At 37.5% G+C, this 16,096-nt stretch overlaps 3 protein-coding genes across 3 annotated transcripts; 2 read left to right on the top strand and 1 right to left on the bottom strand.

Moving 5' to 3' along the window:
- Nucleotides 1–842: 842 nt before the first annotated feature.
- Nucleotides 843–5,109, top strand: LOC306770934 (clusterin-like protein 1; the record flags this gene model as incomplete). The annotated part of the gene is made up of 9 exons (XM_079259954.1): nucleotides 843–894; nucleotides 978–1,126; nucleotides 1,483–1,653; nucleotides 1,745–2,198; nucleotides 2,290–2,418; nucleotides 3,134–3,348; nucleotides 3,588–3,768; nucleotides 4,683–4,763; nucleotides 5,081–5,109. The coding sequence occupies 9 exons, from the start codon at nucleotides 843–845 to the stop codon at nucleotides 5,107–5,109; spliced, it is 1,461 nt and encodes a 486-aa protein (XP_079116080.1).
- A 1,992-nt stretch (nucleotides 5,110–7,101) lies between these two features.
- tyms (thymidylate synthetase) lies at nucleotides 7,102–9,241 on the top strand (the record flags this gene model as incomplete). The annotated part of the gene is made up of 7 exons (XM_079259956.1): nucleotides 7,102–7,357; nucleotides 7,885–7,958; nucleotides 8,062–8,236; nucleotides 8,502–8,603; nucleotides 8,696–8,871; nucleotides 8,950–9,021; nucleotides 9,104–9,241. 7 exons carry the CDS (start codon nucleotides 7,102–7,104, stop codon nucleotides 9,239–9,241), a joined length of 993 nt encoding a protein of 330 aa, XP_079116082.1.
- A 363-nt stretch (nucleotides 9,242–9,604) lies between these two features.
- Nucleotides 9,605–15,725, bottom strand: enosf1 (enolase superfamily member 1). Its single transcript, XM_079260207.1, has 15 exons — nucleotides 15,607–15,725; nucleotides 15,426–15,528; nucleotides 14,037–14,152; nucleotides 12,374–12,460; nucleotides 12,250–12,276; nucleotides 12,096–12,168; nucleotides 11,926–11,964; nucleotides 11,713–11,795; nucleotides 11,510–11,632; nucleotides 11,305–11,439; nucleotides 10,741–10,782; nucleotides 10,513–10,642; nucleotides 10,060–10,159; nucleotides 9,897–9,978; nucleotides 9,605–9,805 (listed from the first exon to the last, which is right to left on the bottom strand). Exons 1-15 carry the CDS (start codon nucleotides 15,685–15,687, stop codon nucleotides 9,713–9,715), a joined length of 1,314 nt encoding a protein of 437 aa, XP_079116333.1. The 5' UTR covers nucleotides 15,688–15,725; the 3' UTR covers nucleotides 9,605–9,712.
- Between the last annotated feature and the right edge of the window lie 371 nt (nucleotides 15,726–16,096).

Here is a 16,096-nt window from a genome sequence, read left to right on the forward strand (position 1 = left end):
TTATATATATATATACGTATATATATATATATATATATATATATACGTATATATATATATATATATATATATATATATATATATATATATATATATACGTATATATATATATATATATATATATATATATATACGTATATATGTATATATATACATATATACGTATATATATATATATATACATATATACGTATATATATATATATATATATATATATATATATATATACATATATACGTATATATATATATATATATATATATATATATATATATATATATATATATATATATATACGTATATATGTATATATATATACATATATATATATATATATACGTATATACGTATATATATATATATATATATATATACATATATACGTATATATATATATATATATATATATACATATATACGTATATATATATATATATATATATATATATATACGTATATATATATATAGCATGTGTATATACAAAATTATTTTACCAATTTTTTATGCCCTTATGTAGAACATGGGAATTAAAGAAAATGCTTTCTTTGTCAAATTGCTGTAAACTGATGTACAATCAAGCTTTAATACCTTAAAATCAGATATTATCATAAGTAATATGTTACTTCAGCCCTACAAAGACTAATTATTGATACAGTAGTCAAATTGGATCTGCTACTTAGCTTAATATTCATGTGATGACCAAAATACGGTGGCAACTTTCTGTATCTCTATCTTAATGGCAATTTATCTGGCACATTACATGAAGAAATAAGAAATTTCACTTTTTTTTCCCCAGAAGACAAGATGAGAGGACTTATAATTCAAATGCTATGCATCACTATGGTTGTTCTGTGTACTGATGACTCTCTTCTGAGTGAAGACAGACTAAAAAGTAAGGTCTTCATCAATGGCAAACAACATCTGGAAAGATCTGCAAAAGAACTTGAGCATAACTTGTTTTATTGCTCTGTGCAGACATGTCTGCAGCTGGGGAGCACTATGTTGGCGAGGAGATAAAGCAGACTATGCTAGGAGTTAAACAGGTGAAAGAACTAATGGAGAAGAGAGAAGATAAGCACAAACACCTGATGGATGCCTTGAGGCACAGCAGTGACAAGAAAAAGGTAAACTGTGTTTATGTAATGCAGCGTTGACTACTGAAATAAATGCAGGGATTGCTTTTGATGCAGGAAACCCACATTTAATATATCCTATGCATCTAAACAGAAACACATTTCACACAACATGAGCATTTTAGTTTCATGCCAGACTTTGTGAGTTCTTCTGACTCAAACCTCGAAGCAGACAGAGAACCATGAACGTGGGAGTCCAGGTGGTGCAGCTTTACAACAGTCAGGATAAATTACTTGTATATTTTCTGTTCGTTTCAGAAGGAGAAGCATGGCTGTGTGCCAGAGCTCTAGCTCATTAAAAGAAAATGTTTCTGAGACAAGGTTTTTTGTGTTTGGGGTTCCTTCAGGGGGCGATGCTGCTGGTCAAAGAAATGGAGCAAAAATTTGAGGAGGCCGAGCAGCAGTGTCAAGATTTAGCTCGATCTTCCTTTAGAGAGTGCAGACCTTGTCTGGAAGATACTTGTAAGGCCTTCTATACATCTTCATGTCGCCGTGGCTTTTCCTCTTTCTCCTCCAAGGTTTGACATCATTTTTATAAAATCTAAGAGCGAGTTAGATGCTCTTGTTTGACAGGTGAAATAATGAATGTATGCATGTACTTCTGTACAGGTAGAGAAGTTTTTCAGGAAAATGGCCACCCAGTTGGACGCCACAGAAAATGTTCTCAACCAAAACCAGAATTCAAATAAGACCACCTCAGCTGAGAACCAGATTGCAGAGGACAAAACAAATCTGGAGCTGCTGCAGGTTGAAGCGTCATTCAGCCAGCTGCTGTCAAACTTAAGCCTCTTGTACAACAACAGCATCATTCTGCTCAGAAAGATGCAACAGGTGGATGGTCACTCCTTTCTCCCATCCCTCATCTCAGAGCTCCAGAGCAGCTCTCAGGCAGCCACGCAGGGCAGATCGACAGCTGGACTTTTTAAGAGTCTGGGTTTTGGTGACGTCTTTCATTCAGCTTATGACTTTGGGAAGGATGTGCTGGAGGAACTCAGCTCCACTGTGGCTGATGCATTCGGAGAGATTCGAGAAGCAGAGGAGAATTTTCAGCAATCAAGCAGAGGTATCTGATATGTTAGGCTCCACACTAAAGGCAATGTTTTCACTTCCTTCTCGTGCATCAGAGTAATGCTGTATTGTGTTCATGTACAAAGACACAAGCTGGCTCTCTGCCTACGAACAGCCTCACAGTGGTAATCTGTGCAGACGCCTCCGCAGACAAACTTCAGAATGCTGGGTGCTCCAAGATGTGTGTGAGACATGCAAAGATTTTGTAATGAAAGGTAAATTTTGCATGTGGGTTTTTTTTTTTTTTTAAACATGTTTTACAAACCTGTTTGCTTTTAAAACGTTTTAAAAGCAAAACTAAAAACTGAGATGAACAAAACAGAGCATTTTAATGATGTATACAGTGTTTGAAAATATGTTCATTTATAGCCACAAATACTGCTGGATAATCTTCCATGGCTGCTAAGATCTAATGTAAAACTGTCTATCAAGAATGAAGCTGTTTTGTTGCCCCTGGTGCTGGAGGCATTAAATGTATCAGAACAATTATTGCATCAGATTTCAGAGACATTTTAAAGAAACTTTGATAAAATATATATTATATAAATAAAAGTAAATACAATTAATTCTCCTTAGTTGTAAAATTTGGGTCTGGGGGATGATCTTGGATATTTTATCAAAACATGACCTGTAAAAAAACAACAAAAACATCCAACTACACTGGGGAATGTATGTATGGTTATTTCCAAACTGGTGGAAATTGTTTTCAGTGTAAATCCCATTGAAAACATCTGGTTAGATCTTAGTTCTGGTTTAGTTAAAAGGCCTTCTACAAACTCACAAGATCGTAATATAATGGAAGATTGGCAGGGACTATCAACAAACCAGCGCTTGAAGCGTCTAAATAAGAAAATGCACTGATGTAGCAGTGGAGATTTTCCATCCTTGCTCTGGCTCTTCACTGTGTTGATGCATGTTCTCTACTTACAGAGTGCCCTCATGTGCAGCAGCTACAGTCTGAGATGGATGAGATGTACATGCTGCTCAATGCCTCCAGTCAACAGTATGATCAGAGACTGCAGCTGGTCCAGAGACACACAGCAGACACTCAGAAATGGCTCAGCAATGTGCAGGACAAGTATGGCTGGGTCAGCCAGCTGTCCAACATCACCATGGACCCAAATAATATCTTCAATGTGATCACAGTATGTTTGTTTTAACAGTGAATTTGACCTCTCCTTGGCTTTTATACAGGTTAATAAATGCTAATGCAAGTTGTTTTGTCTAAACATTACATTCAGTGGAAATCATATTACAAAAGCATAAGCAGAAGTTATCCATAATTATTTTAAGAGTTTTTTTGTATCATTTTCCATATTAGACATTTTCTCATTCTGCGTTGCAGCATTGACCTGACAATTTGACTATGTCTCATTTTTTTTAGGTGAAACTGCAGCAACAACTGAAGAATCACAATCTTACAGGGGACCACAGAGTGGTTGTCTCTATAATGGGCTCAGCCCCTATAGCCATACCGGTCCCAGCAGATCTGGTCATGGATGATCCTGCTTTTATTCGATATGTCGCTCATGAAGCATTGATGTTCTATAAACAGCAGATGAGAGGTACCACATTTTGATTATTTAAAAAAAATTGTATTATATAAGTTTTGTATTTGGATTCAATCAAGATAATCATTTTAAACCCCTCTGCACTGCAGTTTTATTTAATGATGTCATGCAAAGTGTTATGTTAGGCTCTAAGATTGTATAACTGGATAGAAAGTTTGGCAATGATCATTTGAGTGACTTTTTAATGTAGTGAACTAGTTGTTCACCTAAACACTTCATAAATTAAACCTAAGACCTCATTGTTGCTCTTTTCTACACAGGAATGAAATAACCATCACTTCATCTAATCAAGTTTCTCATCAGTTAAACAAAGTCTTCAGTACAGCTCAACAATGTACTTGCACGATTATAAGACTGTATAACTTGAACATGAGCTGTGTAGACCTCTAAACTTTCATAAGCCAATCTTATGTTCATTGTGTCGATTCATTCTTTGTTTACATAAATAGTTATAAAGTTATAAATAAATAGTTATGTAAACAGCATGTTATTTTTGTAAGTTAATTAAATTCAAAAATGGATCTGCCTCAAGAGTTACCAGAGGTAACTTCCAACACATAAAGACCCAGGTTTCTATAGTCCTATACATATTAATTCTGTGGTTAAATGCACAATATTCAGTTGCTATGGATATTTACTGAATATTACGTACCTATAGGCTCATCAAGGATTTGTGAAACCTTTTAAAAGTTCAGAAATGATCAATTTATATAACATCAGTAACTAATAACACTGATACTTTCTTGCACATCTTCAACCACAGATGATCATAAATAATTCCTCTAGCTACCGTAGGTTTGAAAGAACCACCACAAAACTTCTTTCAGAGACGCATAAGTATAAGCTTTTATTGTACATCCATGTAGCGTTTTCTCCTTTGCCTTATTCTCCCCAATTTTTTCTTTCAGTACAGAAAAAGTCAAGGGAGGCCAAAGACTCCCTACAGCAGAGGTGCCCAGCTTCAGTCTTCAAGGGCCACAATCCTGAAGGTTTCCCATGCATCCCTGTTCCAAAAAACATGATTCAAACTATATCATTGTGCAGAACTTCATTGGCTGTTGGATCCATTTAATGGAAGTCAGATATGTTGCAACTGGGATACATCAAAAACCTGCAGGACAGCGACCCTCAAGGACGGGCTTTGGGCATTCCTGCCCGACAGTGAGACAGCACCTCAATCTTACTTTCAATATACTAAACAATCATTGCAGTGAAAGAATATTCTTCTTAAGTCTTAAGGGTTACCTCACATATTTATTTGTTGTCTTCTTATTGTTCCTTCTGATTTGAGTTCCTTGCCTTGTAGCTGCTAGGATAGGCTCCAGTCTCCTGTGACTCTCCATTGAAATAAGCAGAATGCAAATAAATAAATGATTTGTGCATATGTTTACATATATTTACCAGTGTAAATATGTGTGGTGTATATTGACCTATACAAATACATTTGGAAGACTTCCAAAACACACATCCTTCTAGAGAGAAGGGCAGGGGTATTTTTCCAAACAATCACCAGAAGGCAGTGGAGCCGCACCTGAGGCTGACAACACATACAACTGATGGCTCTTCATTCTGGCTGGTGGTAGAAGGTGCAACAAGATATTTCTGAAATGCCTAAAAAGACAAGTCACACTAATGAAATGCTATTATGCACATTTCTAATAAACATTTAGCATGGACATCACAGACACTTCACAGTTAATGCAGTGCGAGTTGAAAAGTTTTACAACGTACATAATGCGTGTATTGGATGGTATTTAGATCAGGCAGACACACATGTAGCATTGAAAATTCTATTTTCCTGAGCACAGGACAGAAAATCAACCAAATATCTGAACTAATGTGTGAACTGCATTAATACTGCAAACAAATTCAGACAAATACATGACATAATAACTCAACTTACAATGTTGGTTTTTTTTTTTTGGTTGGTTTTTAGTTCTGCAGGAATCAAAACTGAATCAACTGTTCTGTGGATAAGTAAGACGCAGGGAGTCAAAAAATTAATCTGCAACACACCTGATTCAAATCAATGGCCAATTAGCAGACTTGTGCAGAATTTGATGTCAAGCTCTATACAAGTCTGCTGATTAGATCTGATGTGTGTCTGGTGTGTTGAAGCAGAGAAACTCCTAACATTTGCAGGACTGTGGCATTTGAGGACTGGAGTTGCCTACACCTGTTGCAGATAAGACACCCCTCATTTCTGCACACTGAAATAAATGGAGCCATGGACCAAGCCAGGCCACTTTGCTTGATTGCTGACTTGCCAATCAACATTGTAGACCATCTGAAATGATTAGATGTTAAGCCTGCTATTAAACAAACCAATACAATTCACAGGCAATGTATAGTACTCATTAATAGACAGTGCTTCCCTTATTTTTAGCATGATTCTTGACTCATACGGTTTAAAGATTTCCTGCTCTGAAGGAGCTGTCGTTGCCATGGTAGTTTATCGGAGACTGATAGATCGCGAGGATCTTTATAACTGAGGTAGCTGCGAACACGTGTCGTTCCAAGACTGGTTTCACCTGGTGGTGGGACCAGTCCGTCAGCTTATCCTGGCTTGCTCTTTGTAGATGCTCTATGAGCATCCACAAACCATTCATGTGAGAAAGCTCTTGGTTTGGATTTGATTAACCCCGTTTAGTCAGTTAGTCTGGGTATCTGAATCCTAGGCTCAGTGTCAAAGCGCCCCTAACACACAACCTTAAGCTGTAACTACAGTGTCACTCCCGATCACACCCGTAGCTGTACACGTCACTTCAATTATGATCGGGGGGGAAAGGGCATAAATAAAATGGACAAGAACGGGAAGTCAAGCCCCCCTCCCTCCACCGGAAGAGGGACGTACTCATACGCACTCGACGTCGCCATGGCAACACAGGCCGCATTGCAAAGCTCAGGGTCGCTGCTCCGTGCATAAAGCGGAAATATTACTTAAATCACATGGCCAGCCAACTTCGTTCATTTTTACACACAGAGTTAATAATGGGACACATACTTGTGATGAAACACCATGTTTTACAGAATTTCCCCCCCCCCCCATCATGCGCGCTGTGTGTTTGTCCTACTTTGCTGCTATGGACAAAAAAAATAACTTATTCCTTTTATTTTAGCAGTTGGAAACAGGAATAACTTTCCCTCCAAGTAAAATTCAAAATAACCCGCCAAGACAGAGGATTCGCTCGATTTCCGAGTTGGCGACAGCGGAAATAAACAAAGAGTAGCAGCTCTTTGGATAAAGGCCTTTGACGTAATTGCGTATACGTGCCTATGGACCAACTATCTTTGAGAGCGCCAATATATAAACAGTTTACCGCGAGAATGCGCTTACTCGGTAAAATTTCTTTTACAATGCCTGCAGTTTCTGAGATACACTACCAAGAGCAGCAGCAAAGTCCTGCTCCTGCTCAAGAAGAAAAGTCGGCGGCAGCAGAGAATGACTTTGCTATTTTGTGCAATGAACGTGGATATCTCACTTTGATCAAGTACATCTTGCAGAACGGCAAAAATAAAGGAGACCGCACCGGGACGGGAGTCAAATCCGTGTTTGGTGTTCAAGTCAGATACAGTCTACGAGGTAAAGACTACAGCTTCATCCATACATTATCTGTGTAGTAGAATATGAAGAAGTGCAGGAAACAAGTAGCGGACAAAGTTTGAAGTTTGGGCACCAGGATACATGACCGCAAAATGTAAAAGTAGCTCCCGTTTAACCCAGAACTGTTTAATATATTTGTAGATCATAAGTAAAATTACAGAAACAATATAAAGGTTAATGGAAGGACGATCTGTTTTGTATTCGGTACTATTCTTGATCGGTAGCATACACATGACTGACCATTGTAATTTTTCATGTGGGATGAATGAATAGGGTGAGTTGGGAGCAGTGTTGTGTGCTTGTGTTCAGTTATTGCAAAGAAATTAAACAAACCCTTGATAAAAAATCAAGGACAAAAATTGTTATCATTGTCACCCTTTTTACTTATTTTCTTTATCTGTAATAGTGATAAATTGTAATTTTATGGCTTTGTAGCAACAACTTTTACAAAAACACTTGATTTGATTTGCCAGTTACATGGTATACTTTTTTTCCCCTTTTTGTAGATCAGTTTCCCTTGCTGACAACAAAAAGAGTATTCTGGAAAGGTGTCCTGGAAGAACTTCTTTGGTTCATTAAGGTGAGACTTATGTAAAACCGCACCTTAATTTAATTTTATTCTGTATTATATTTTGGTTTCAAGTGAATTGGGCAATGACCTGTTTATTTCTGTTACATCACAGGGATCAACGAATGCTAAAGAGCTGTCAGAGAAGGGTGTGAAGATTTGGGATGCCAACGGTTCCCGCACCTTTCTGGACAACCTTGGTTTCACAGATAGAGAGGAGGGCGACCTCGGGCCCATCTATGGTTTCCAGTGGAGGCACTTCGGTGCAGACTACAAAAACATGCATACAGGTACAGTGTGTACCAGCTTTACCGAGATGTCCTCTAAGCTTGCCATTTTGCTGTTAGTTGCACAGATCGTAGTATTTTTTTTCTTTCTAATTTAACGTTGGGTTTTGCATGAAGACAATGGCTTCTAGAAATCAAAACCCAGGCTTGCATGTTCAGTGATTCTATTCTATATGTTTTGTTTTGTTTTTCTGCCCAGTATATCATTCTTGCAACTGAACACCTGTTTATCAGGTATCCATAGTTACTGATTTCATTCTTTGAACAGACTACTCAGGACAAGGTATTGACCAGCTACAGAACATTATTGACACCATCAAGACAAATCCTGAAGACCGGCGGATCATCATGTGTGCTTGGAATCCCAAAGGTGAGTCAAGTTAAAAATTTCCTTGGATCACCTTAATGCTTTCTTTAGAAATCTGAACTTTAGGAAGGATTAACACATCTGTGTTATTGCAGACCTTCCCCAAATGGCTCTGCCCCCTTGCCACGCCCTCTGTCAGTTCTACGTGTGTGACGGCGAGCTGTCTTGTCAGTTGTACCAGCGCTCAGCTGATATGGGTCTCGGGGTGCCTTTCAACATTGCCAGCTATGCACTTCTCACCTATATGATTGCACACATTACAGGACTGAAGGTATGTGCTTTTTCATTTCCCTGCCATGTTGTTCATCACATCAAATGACAATGTCTCCTTTTCATGTGCTCTGGTCAGCCTGGTGACTTTGTTCACACTTTGGGAGATGCTCATGTCTACCTCAACCATATTGAACCTCTACAGGAGCAAGTGAGTTGCATATAAACATTCTTTTTTTTAAATGCCCATCTGATTTAAAACTCAAACAAGTTCATGTGTCTTAAATGTACAGCTTAAGAGGGAGATCCGCCCCTTCCCCAAACTCAAGATCCACAGAAAAGTGGAAAAAATAGATGACTTCTGTGCAGAGGATTTTGAGATCTGCGACTACAACCCACATCCCTCCATCAAGATGCAGATGGCAGTGTGAAGCCACAAATCATAAGATGAATAATCCCAGTTTATTCTCCTCTGCAGTCATGTTTAAGTTGCACATATCTGTAAACTCTGTTAATGTCAAATGTTTTTGTGATGCTTTATGTGAATGTGTGTTTTATAATCCTTATTTGTTCTAAAGTTTGTATATTAAAAATTGTGTGAGCTAAGATTTTTGTGGTTTCATGGTATTGAAATGTCTTTACAGACAAAATTTAAAGGTAATGTTGGTTTCAACTTAATTTATAGTGTGGAAAATGCAAGCACTCTACAATAAACTTAAAACCAACATGAGAAATAATAAACCACACAAGCAGAATGATAACAGTAATTTAATTAAAATCTTAAATGTGTATGATTTGTATCTGAACAGAAGCATTCAGGTAGGATTAGCTTGGCAGATTAGAGTGAAATTGTTTTAATGAAACATCAGTGAGATGTCATATGGTGAAATATTTTCAGATCCTCATTTCCTCCTGTGGAGCTTCCACACCTCTCCTTCAGGGTACTGATGTCTTTCCACTGATGACTCGAGCATTTCACAAGAATATCCTGCATCCTGAAAGCAGGAATCCACTCAGATACAACAGGCAGTGATTCAACCATTTAGGCATTTAAAGTAAATGCTTAGTAAGATGTAATTGTCCTACCTTGGGGGGCATGTAGTGTGCGTTCTTTATCACAACGGGAGTAGTAAAGTGCTCGTGAAGGTGGTCGACGTATTCACACATACTGAAAAAGGGAATTATCTGAACTTCTAACCTCAATCTGCAAACTGGTCAAACTTGAAACAAAAATAATCCAGTTTCTTACCGGTTGCTGAGATCTGCTGACACACAGATGTAGTCAAACAGAATGAGATGCTGGACGAGCTCGCACAGACCGACTCCTCCAGCATGAGGACACACAGGCACTAAAAGAAATCACACCAAATGCTTTCAACCAAAACTAAAATACATTTCATAGCAACTTGGCAAAATGGGCACCAAATAAACATTTATACTTTTGATCTAATCAACTGATTTGATTAAAACTTGCTATATTTCACAACTTTTTTTTCTATTTTCTGTAAGTTTTTAAAGGCAGAGGACAAAAATACAGAATTTGCTTAAAAACAAGATGAAAGAGGTGAGATGTTTATTTCTCATTTACAGTGCATTAAAAAAGATATCTTTTTCCCCTTTTATAATTAAATGGTTGAAAACTGGTTTTAGCTAGAGGGCCAAAACACAAAAAGAAAAGGCTTTTTGTCATTTAATTTTTTACCTCGGAACTTATGAGCCATCAGCAGCACCACCAGGTTCTCGTTGACACTTCCCAGCCGACAGCTGTCTATCTGGACAAACTGCAGCGCAGACACCTGAAGGAACTGCTTAAACATCACCCTGTTGTGACACTGCAAAGAAAACCAGACTATTACCCTCAGAAAAATATTCTGGTGGACTTATTTTAATGAGTGATGATGTTCATGCGGGAAGGAACTTGAGCTCTGACCTGTTCCCCTGTTGCCACACCAATTCCGAGTGGAGCCAAAGCCTGCAACAAGTAATCCACACATCTGATTGTTAGAGGTTTAAGGCACCGTGTTTGATGTAGTTGTTATAAGTAATCCTGGAAATTCACTCAAATGTTTACATGGACTTAAAAACAACCACAGAAACGTAAAATGAACCATGGAAAAGCACACAACCACTCAAAAGGCAAAAAAGCTTGAAAGATGTAAAATAGTCAAAAATGCATCCAGTGACACAAAGCAGCTTCAGAGAAAACAAATGGTATTCAGCCACAAAAACTTACAAAAACGACCACAAACAGACAAAACTGAGACAATGAAAACAAGACGCCAACAAATGCAAAATAACCAATTTGACATGCAAAGTCATGAAACCACACAACGAGCCGACTAAAGAGATGCAGGACAAACACTAACAGACAGGTAGTAAGAGCTCTAAAACATGGCTTTTCATTTAGTGTATGATAATCAAATCTAAATTTTATCTCAACAAATAAGCAACTCTGCTCAAAACACCTTCTAAAAAGGCCCAACTTCTGTCCCACCTTAGAAATAGCAGCGTGACCCAGGATGTCATCTGGAGAGGTGGGTTCCTCAATCCAAAGAGGCTTGACTTCTGCCAGTGCAGAAACCCAGCCGATGGCCTCGCCTACATCCCATCTCTGGTTGGCATCAATCATCTGACACAAAGACACTTCAGTTTATTTCTTTATCCGAAATGCAAGAATAACTGTGCAAAATCTATCTCACCAAAGTGTTACTGGGTCCAATCATTTGCCTGATGAGACGACATCTGCGCATGTCATCCTGCAGGTCTGCCCCAACCTTCACCTTAAACTTAGTCCAACCATTTTTAAGTGCATCTGTACAAAGCTTGAGAAAACACCAAACTGTCATAAATTCATTTATCCAAACAAAAACAGGATATGTGGTGCGTTTTATAGTTCAGAGACCTGATTGAGCTGCTGGTCCGAGTATCCAAGCCAAGCACAGGAGGTTGTGTATGCAGGATAGCCGTTATTCAGCATTTGATCCTCTGGCACGTAAAAAAAGAAACAGTTCACACGGTAACAAGTACTACAGAATGAGTTTACAAAGAGAAAATGAGTGTCTGCTAAAAGCACTCCAGCCAGCTTTTGTAATTAAAGTACCATCAGTGTGCTTACCTCTCTGCTGCTTGCCCTCCTGAGCTTTCACAAGTATGTCTGAATAAAAAAGAGAAGAGGCCAAATGGTTTGACAAAACAGCACTAAAGAAAGCAGGTTTGCTCTTTCTTCCTTCTTTTTCTCATTTGAAACTGTGCCAGACAATCATACTCATCATGAACCAGTCTCACCCAGAGCTTCCTCCTCTGTAAGGACATCAGTGATGTATCTGAAGTCGATGCATGAGACAATTTGCTTTGGATCCTGAATTGATGCACAAGACAACATATTCCATTGTCATGTTATCCTGGACATAAATCGATGAAGTAGTTTATAATGACTCACCATATCGACAAGCAGCTTCCACAGCGGCTAAAGGAAGACGATGACAACAACTCGTGAGTAGTGAAGTGTCATGCTTGAGGGAGAATTTGCGATTTACCAGCAATGTTTTAAATGTGGATCCCACCTTGCCTTCAGCTCGTGCCCACAGGTCCCACACAGCATTCAGGACAGCAGCAGTAGCCAGCTGGATCACTCCTTTCTCTGGGCCCAACTGTGTCAGAAAAGACGGTAGCGTTAAAACTTCAGCATGTAATCATAAAATAATGCGAAAACAGTAATAATATTGACTAAAACAATGTTATTGTAAAATCTATTTTTAATGCAGAATGAAACATTAATACTCATTAATGCAGCAAGTGAGAACAGCTGTATTGCCGCCTTAATACACAAGTTAAAAAATTACTACTTGGGTAAATAAGAAGCAGAATTGTAAAGGAATCACTGTTGGTTTGATAAAAATAAATAAATAAATAAATCAACACTGTTAACACTGCAGAAGAATTAAATAGCCAATAACATCCAGTAATGAGCTTGATAAAATACCTGATTACACCACAAATTTTAAAGCATTTAAAAAGTCTGTGCACAGCAAGATGATTGCAGTAACACACAAGTCTGAGATGCATGTGTATATTTCTCCACTGACTGGTCCATGAGTGCTCCAAGAAATACGATGGGTAGGTCAATTTATTCCACACCCAAGTTTCTTTTTATGAAGATGGAAAAGATGCAAGAAAAGTGGTACCAGGTTTTTCTCTAAATAAATAAATTAAATAAATAAATGAGGCAATGTACAGTCAGTGTGGTGCGACAGACACCATAGGTAGTGACTGTAAGTTAATAGAAAAAGTTGTATTAATAAGAAGAAAAAAAAAATGTGAAAAAGGTAAAGGGGAAAAATGCAGAGGACATAAGAATATCATTTAAAAAAATCCAAGGAATATCTGGTATATTATTACAGGAGATCTGAATGAACTCAATGCAGTTCCCATCTCTAACTTGACCACTAGATGTCAGCAGGATATGCACGATCCTCCTTCAGGAGAAAATGTGGACTTTCATTAAACAGATTGAACATTTATATTAAAGTAGCACAGAGAAAACAAAAAAAATGTTAACATTTTGCTTGTATTTTAGATGATGTGTTGAATAGGCTTTCACAAAATACTTTTCTATTTCAATCTCATCTAAATGCAGACAGGATTCAAGCTGTTTTTATTCATAAATCTGAGGAAGTAGAATAATTTTCTAAAAGATTACTCTAGACAAAAGCCAGATAGAGCTACAGAAGAACCTCCAGCAAAAACATTTAGTTGATTTTTTTTTTTTTTTTTATTATTCAAACAAAATGTAAATATCTACAACAAAGAAGCCATTCACCAGTCATTTCCACCCTGAGCTGTTATGAAGGATGGAAATTCCCCTTTTTTGGAGTTTTGTGGTGCAAGTGGTTCATTATTCACTGCATATAATTCCAGTAAATATCAGAAGGTTCTGAAAGCAAATGCTGTACAGTCAGAAAATGGAAGCAGAAAACAAACAGACTCCTCCATGAAATTAAAACAAGGACATTTATGTTCATAAACAAATTAAGTTTTAATGAAAAGAAGGAAAAAGTAAAAACTTTAATAATTTCAATGCAAGAATAAATGTAAAATGTGTTTATTAAATCATTCAAAAAGGTACAAAGCCTAAACATTTACTGCGCCTCATTCTGAGTCCACCCATAGTTCAAGTTTATCCTCCCAGTTTATATGATATTTATTATATGCTAAGTGACTACTTACCCATCTCATCTGGCCATCACTGGTCAGCAGGCGGTAATATCCACGGAAGTTGCTCACAATCTCCTGCAAAGACTTCCCAACAACCAGTCCTACCAGGGCCTTGACAGCAGACACCACTGCAGATTTCCAGTAAACAACAACAAAAACTTTTAAGGAGGATGGACATTTACCGACAGACACATATATTAATCCGAACTGATTTAAAAGAGGTTTGTTTGATGGAGCATTTGCAATATGAAAGGAGCAAATATCAAACTTGCATCTGTATAAAGCAACAATGCGCAGTGGCAGCAAAACAAACACTATACTTCATATAGCTCGGACCCTAATAAATGACAAAGCAAGCCTGGGTGTAACCACAGAAATTAATGGAGGACTTCATTCAGGACTGTTTATCCAGGTGTCCATGACAAGTGGCCAACTGAGTGTGCAAAATGTTTGCTGTAATGATGAGAAAGGGCAGGAAAATCTACTGAATAGTAGCAGAAACTGACCACAAGATGGAGGTATAAAGTCTGCATAAAAAGAAAAGGAAAAGATACATTAATCACTTTGGAACAAACTGAAATATGATAAGACCTTCTCAGACATCATTCATATGCTATATTTACTACTGAACCACAATGAACTGGGCATATTTAACCTGCAGTTGTTGTTGTTTTTAAATTGTGTATCTTTTAGATTTTCACGTCATATCACTTTCTGAACACTTACATTTCTGAACAATTAAAAAAAAAAAAAGAAGTTATTTTAACTATTTAATAGTTTCTTTGACCATTTGTTTAGTTGGGTATGAATTGTGTTGCAAGAACAAAGTATCTTAAACTGGTCTTGCATTTGTTTTAGCCCCTCTGTCTATGGCAGCATTATAATAGTCATGTCGTTCATGAAGAATCCTGTTTTGGATTTATTTTTGTCTTTTGTGGTCACTTTCATATTTTGTTTTGTTGTCGTTGTTTACAATTGTGATGCATTGTGGGTCTCTGTCGTGTTTTTCTTATTTCTCTATTTGTGGGTCTCTGTCGTGTTTTTCTTATTTCTCTATTACGTTTTAGTCTTTTTCATCTCTTGGTAGCTATTGTGTATGCTATATCTGGGTCACATTTGGGGCATGTGACTAATTTGATGTAATTTTGTGTGTTGTATCCGCATCGTGTCGCATCTGACTCATAGTTGAAACTCTTTTTCGCCATTTAGACTTTTTCTAGCCTGCGTTAATTAAGCCTCCAAGTATTTTTTTCCCCCATGCGTTCAGATATAACAAACTATTTGAAATTCGGAGTTTTTAAAAAGTACTTGAACGCATCATCAAGTTGGCGCTGTTGTGGTCTTGTGAAACTATGTCGCGTTTTATTTCGGAAGTGTGTTGCTTCGCTGTGAAATTCTTACCAATTTCGGTGCCTTTCCCTAAAGTGAAGGTGAGACCGAAACCTTTCAGACCCGTGTCCGTTTCCAGGACCACATATGCGGCTGAATAATCCGGGTCAGTGTGCTGCAGCGTGGACATAAAGAGTAGAGGCCTCAGACTGGTTCGTTTATTAATGTAAAGCGTGAATCTGCACAACCTTACCATCGCATCCGAGCCGTGCTGCTCCAAAGACGTCGGAAATCTCACATCTCTCACCGTTAAATTAACAATCCTGTGCGACATCTCTGCACACAAATTAGATTTGTCATTTGTTTCCCGTGATCACCTGTAGACATTGAGCCCACCCACGTCACGCGGTCATTGGTTCAAATCGGTTCAAATCTGACATTTAAAGAGGTACGTCACACCATGTTTGTCCAAAGAAATACAGGCAAGACGGTCTGATTGAAGCTGATGATTAAGTCTCTAAAACTGATTAGAAATAATAATAATAATAAAATAATAATAATAAAAGATGTGCTCCAATGACTAATGTTCAATCAGAGGTTCTGAACCAATCAACTGTCACAAAGTTATTGATTACTATTATGATTATTAATACTGTACATTTTTTGTAGTCTTTTTTGTAGCATTAAAAATATATAGGGTAGCTGGTGTAAAATCATGTTTTTATTGTACAAATTCCACAGAC

The sequence above is a fragment of the Telmatherina bonti genome (genome assembly GCF_933228915.1).
Source record: "Telmatherina bonti genome assembly, chromosome: 20".
Lineage (NCBI taxonomy): Eukaryota > Metazoa > Chordata > Actinopteri > Atheriniformes > Telmatherinidae > Telmatherina > Telmatherina bonti.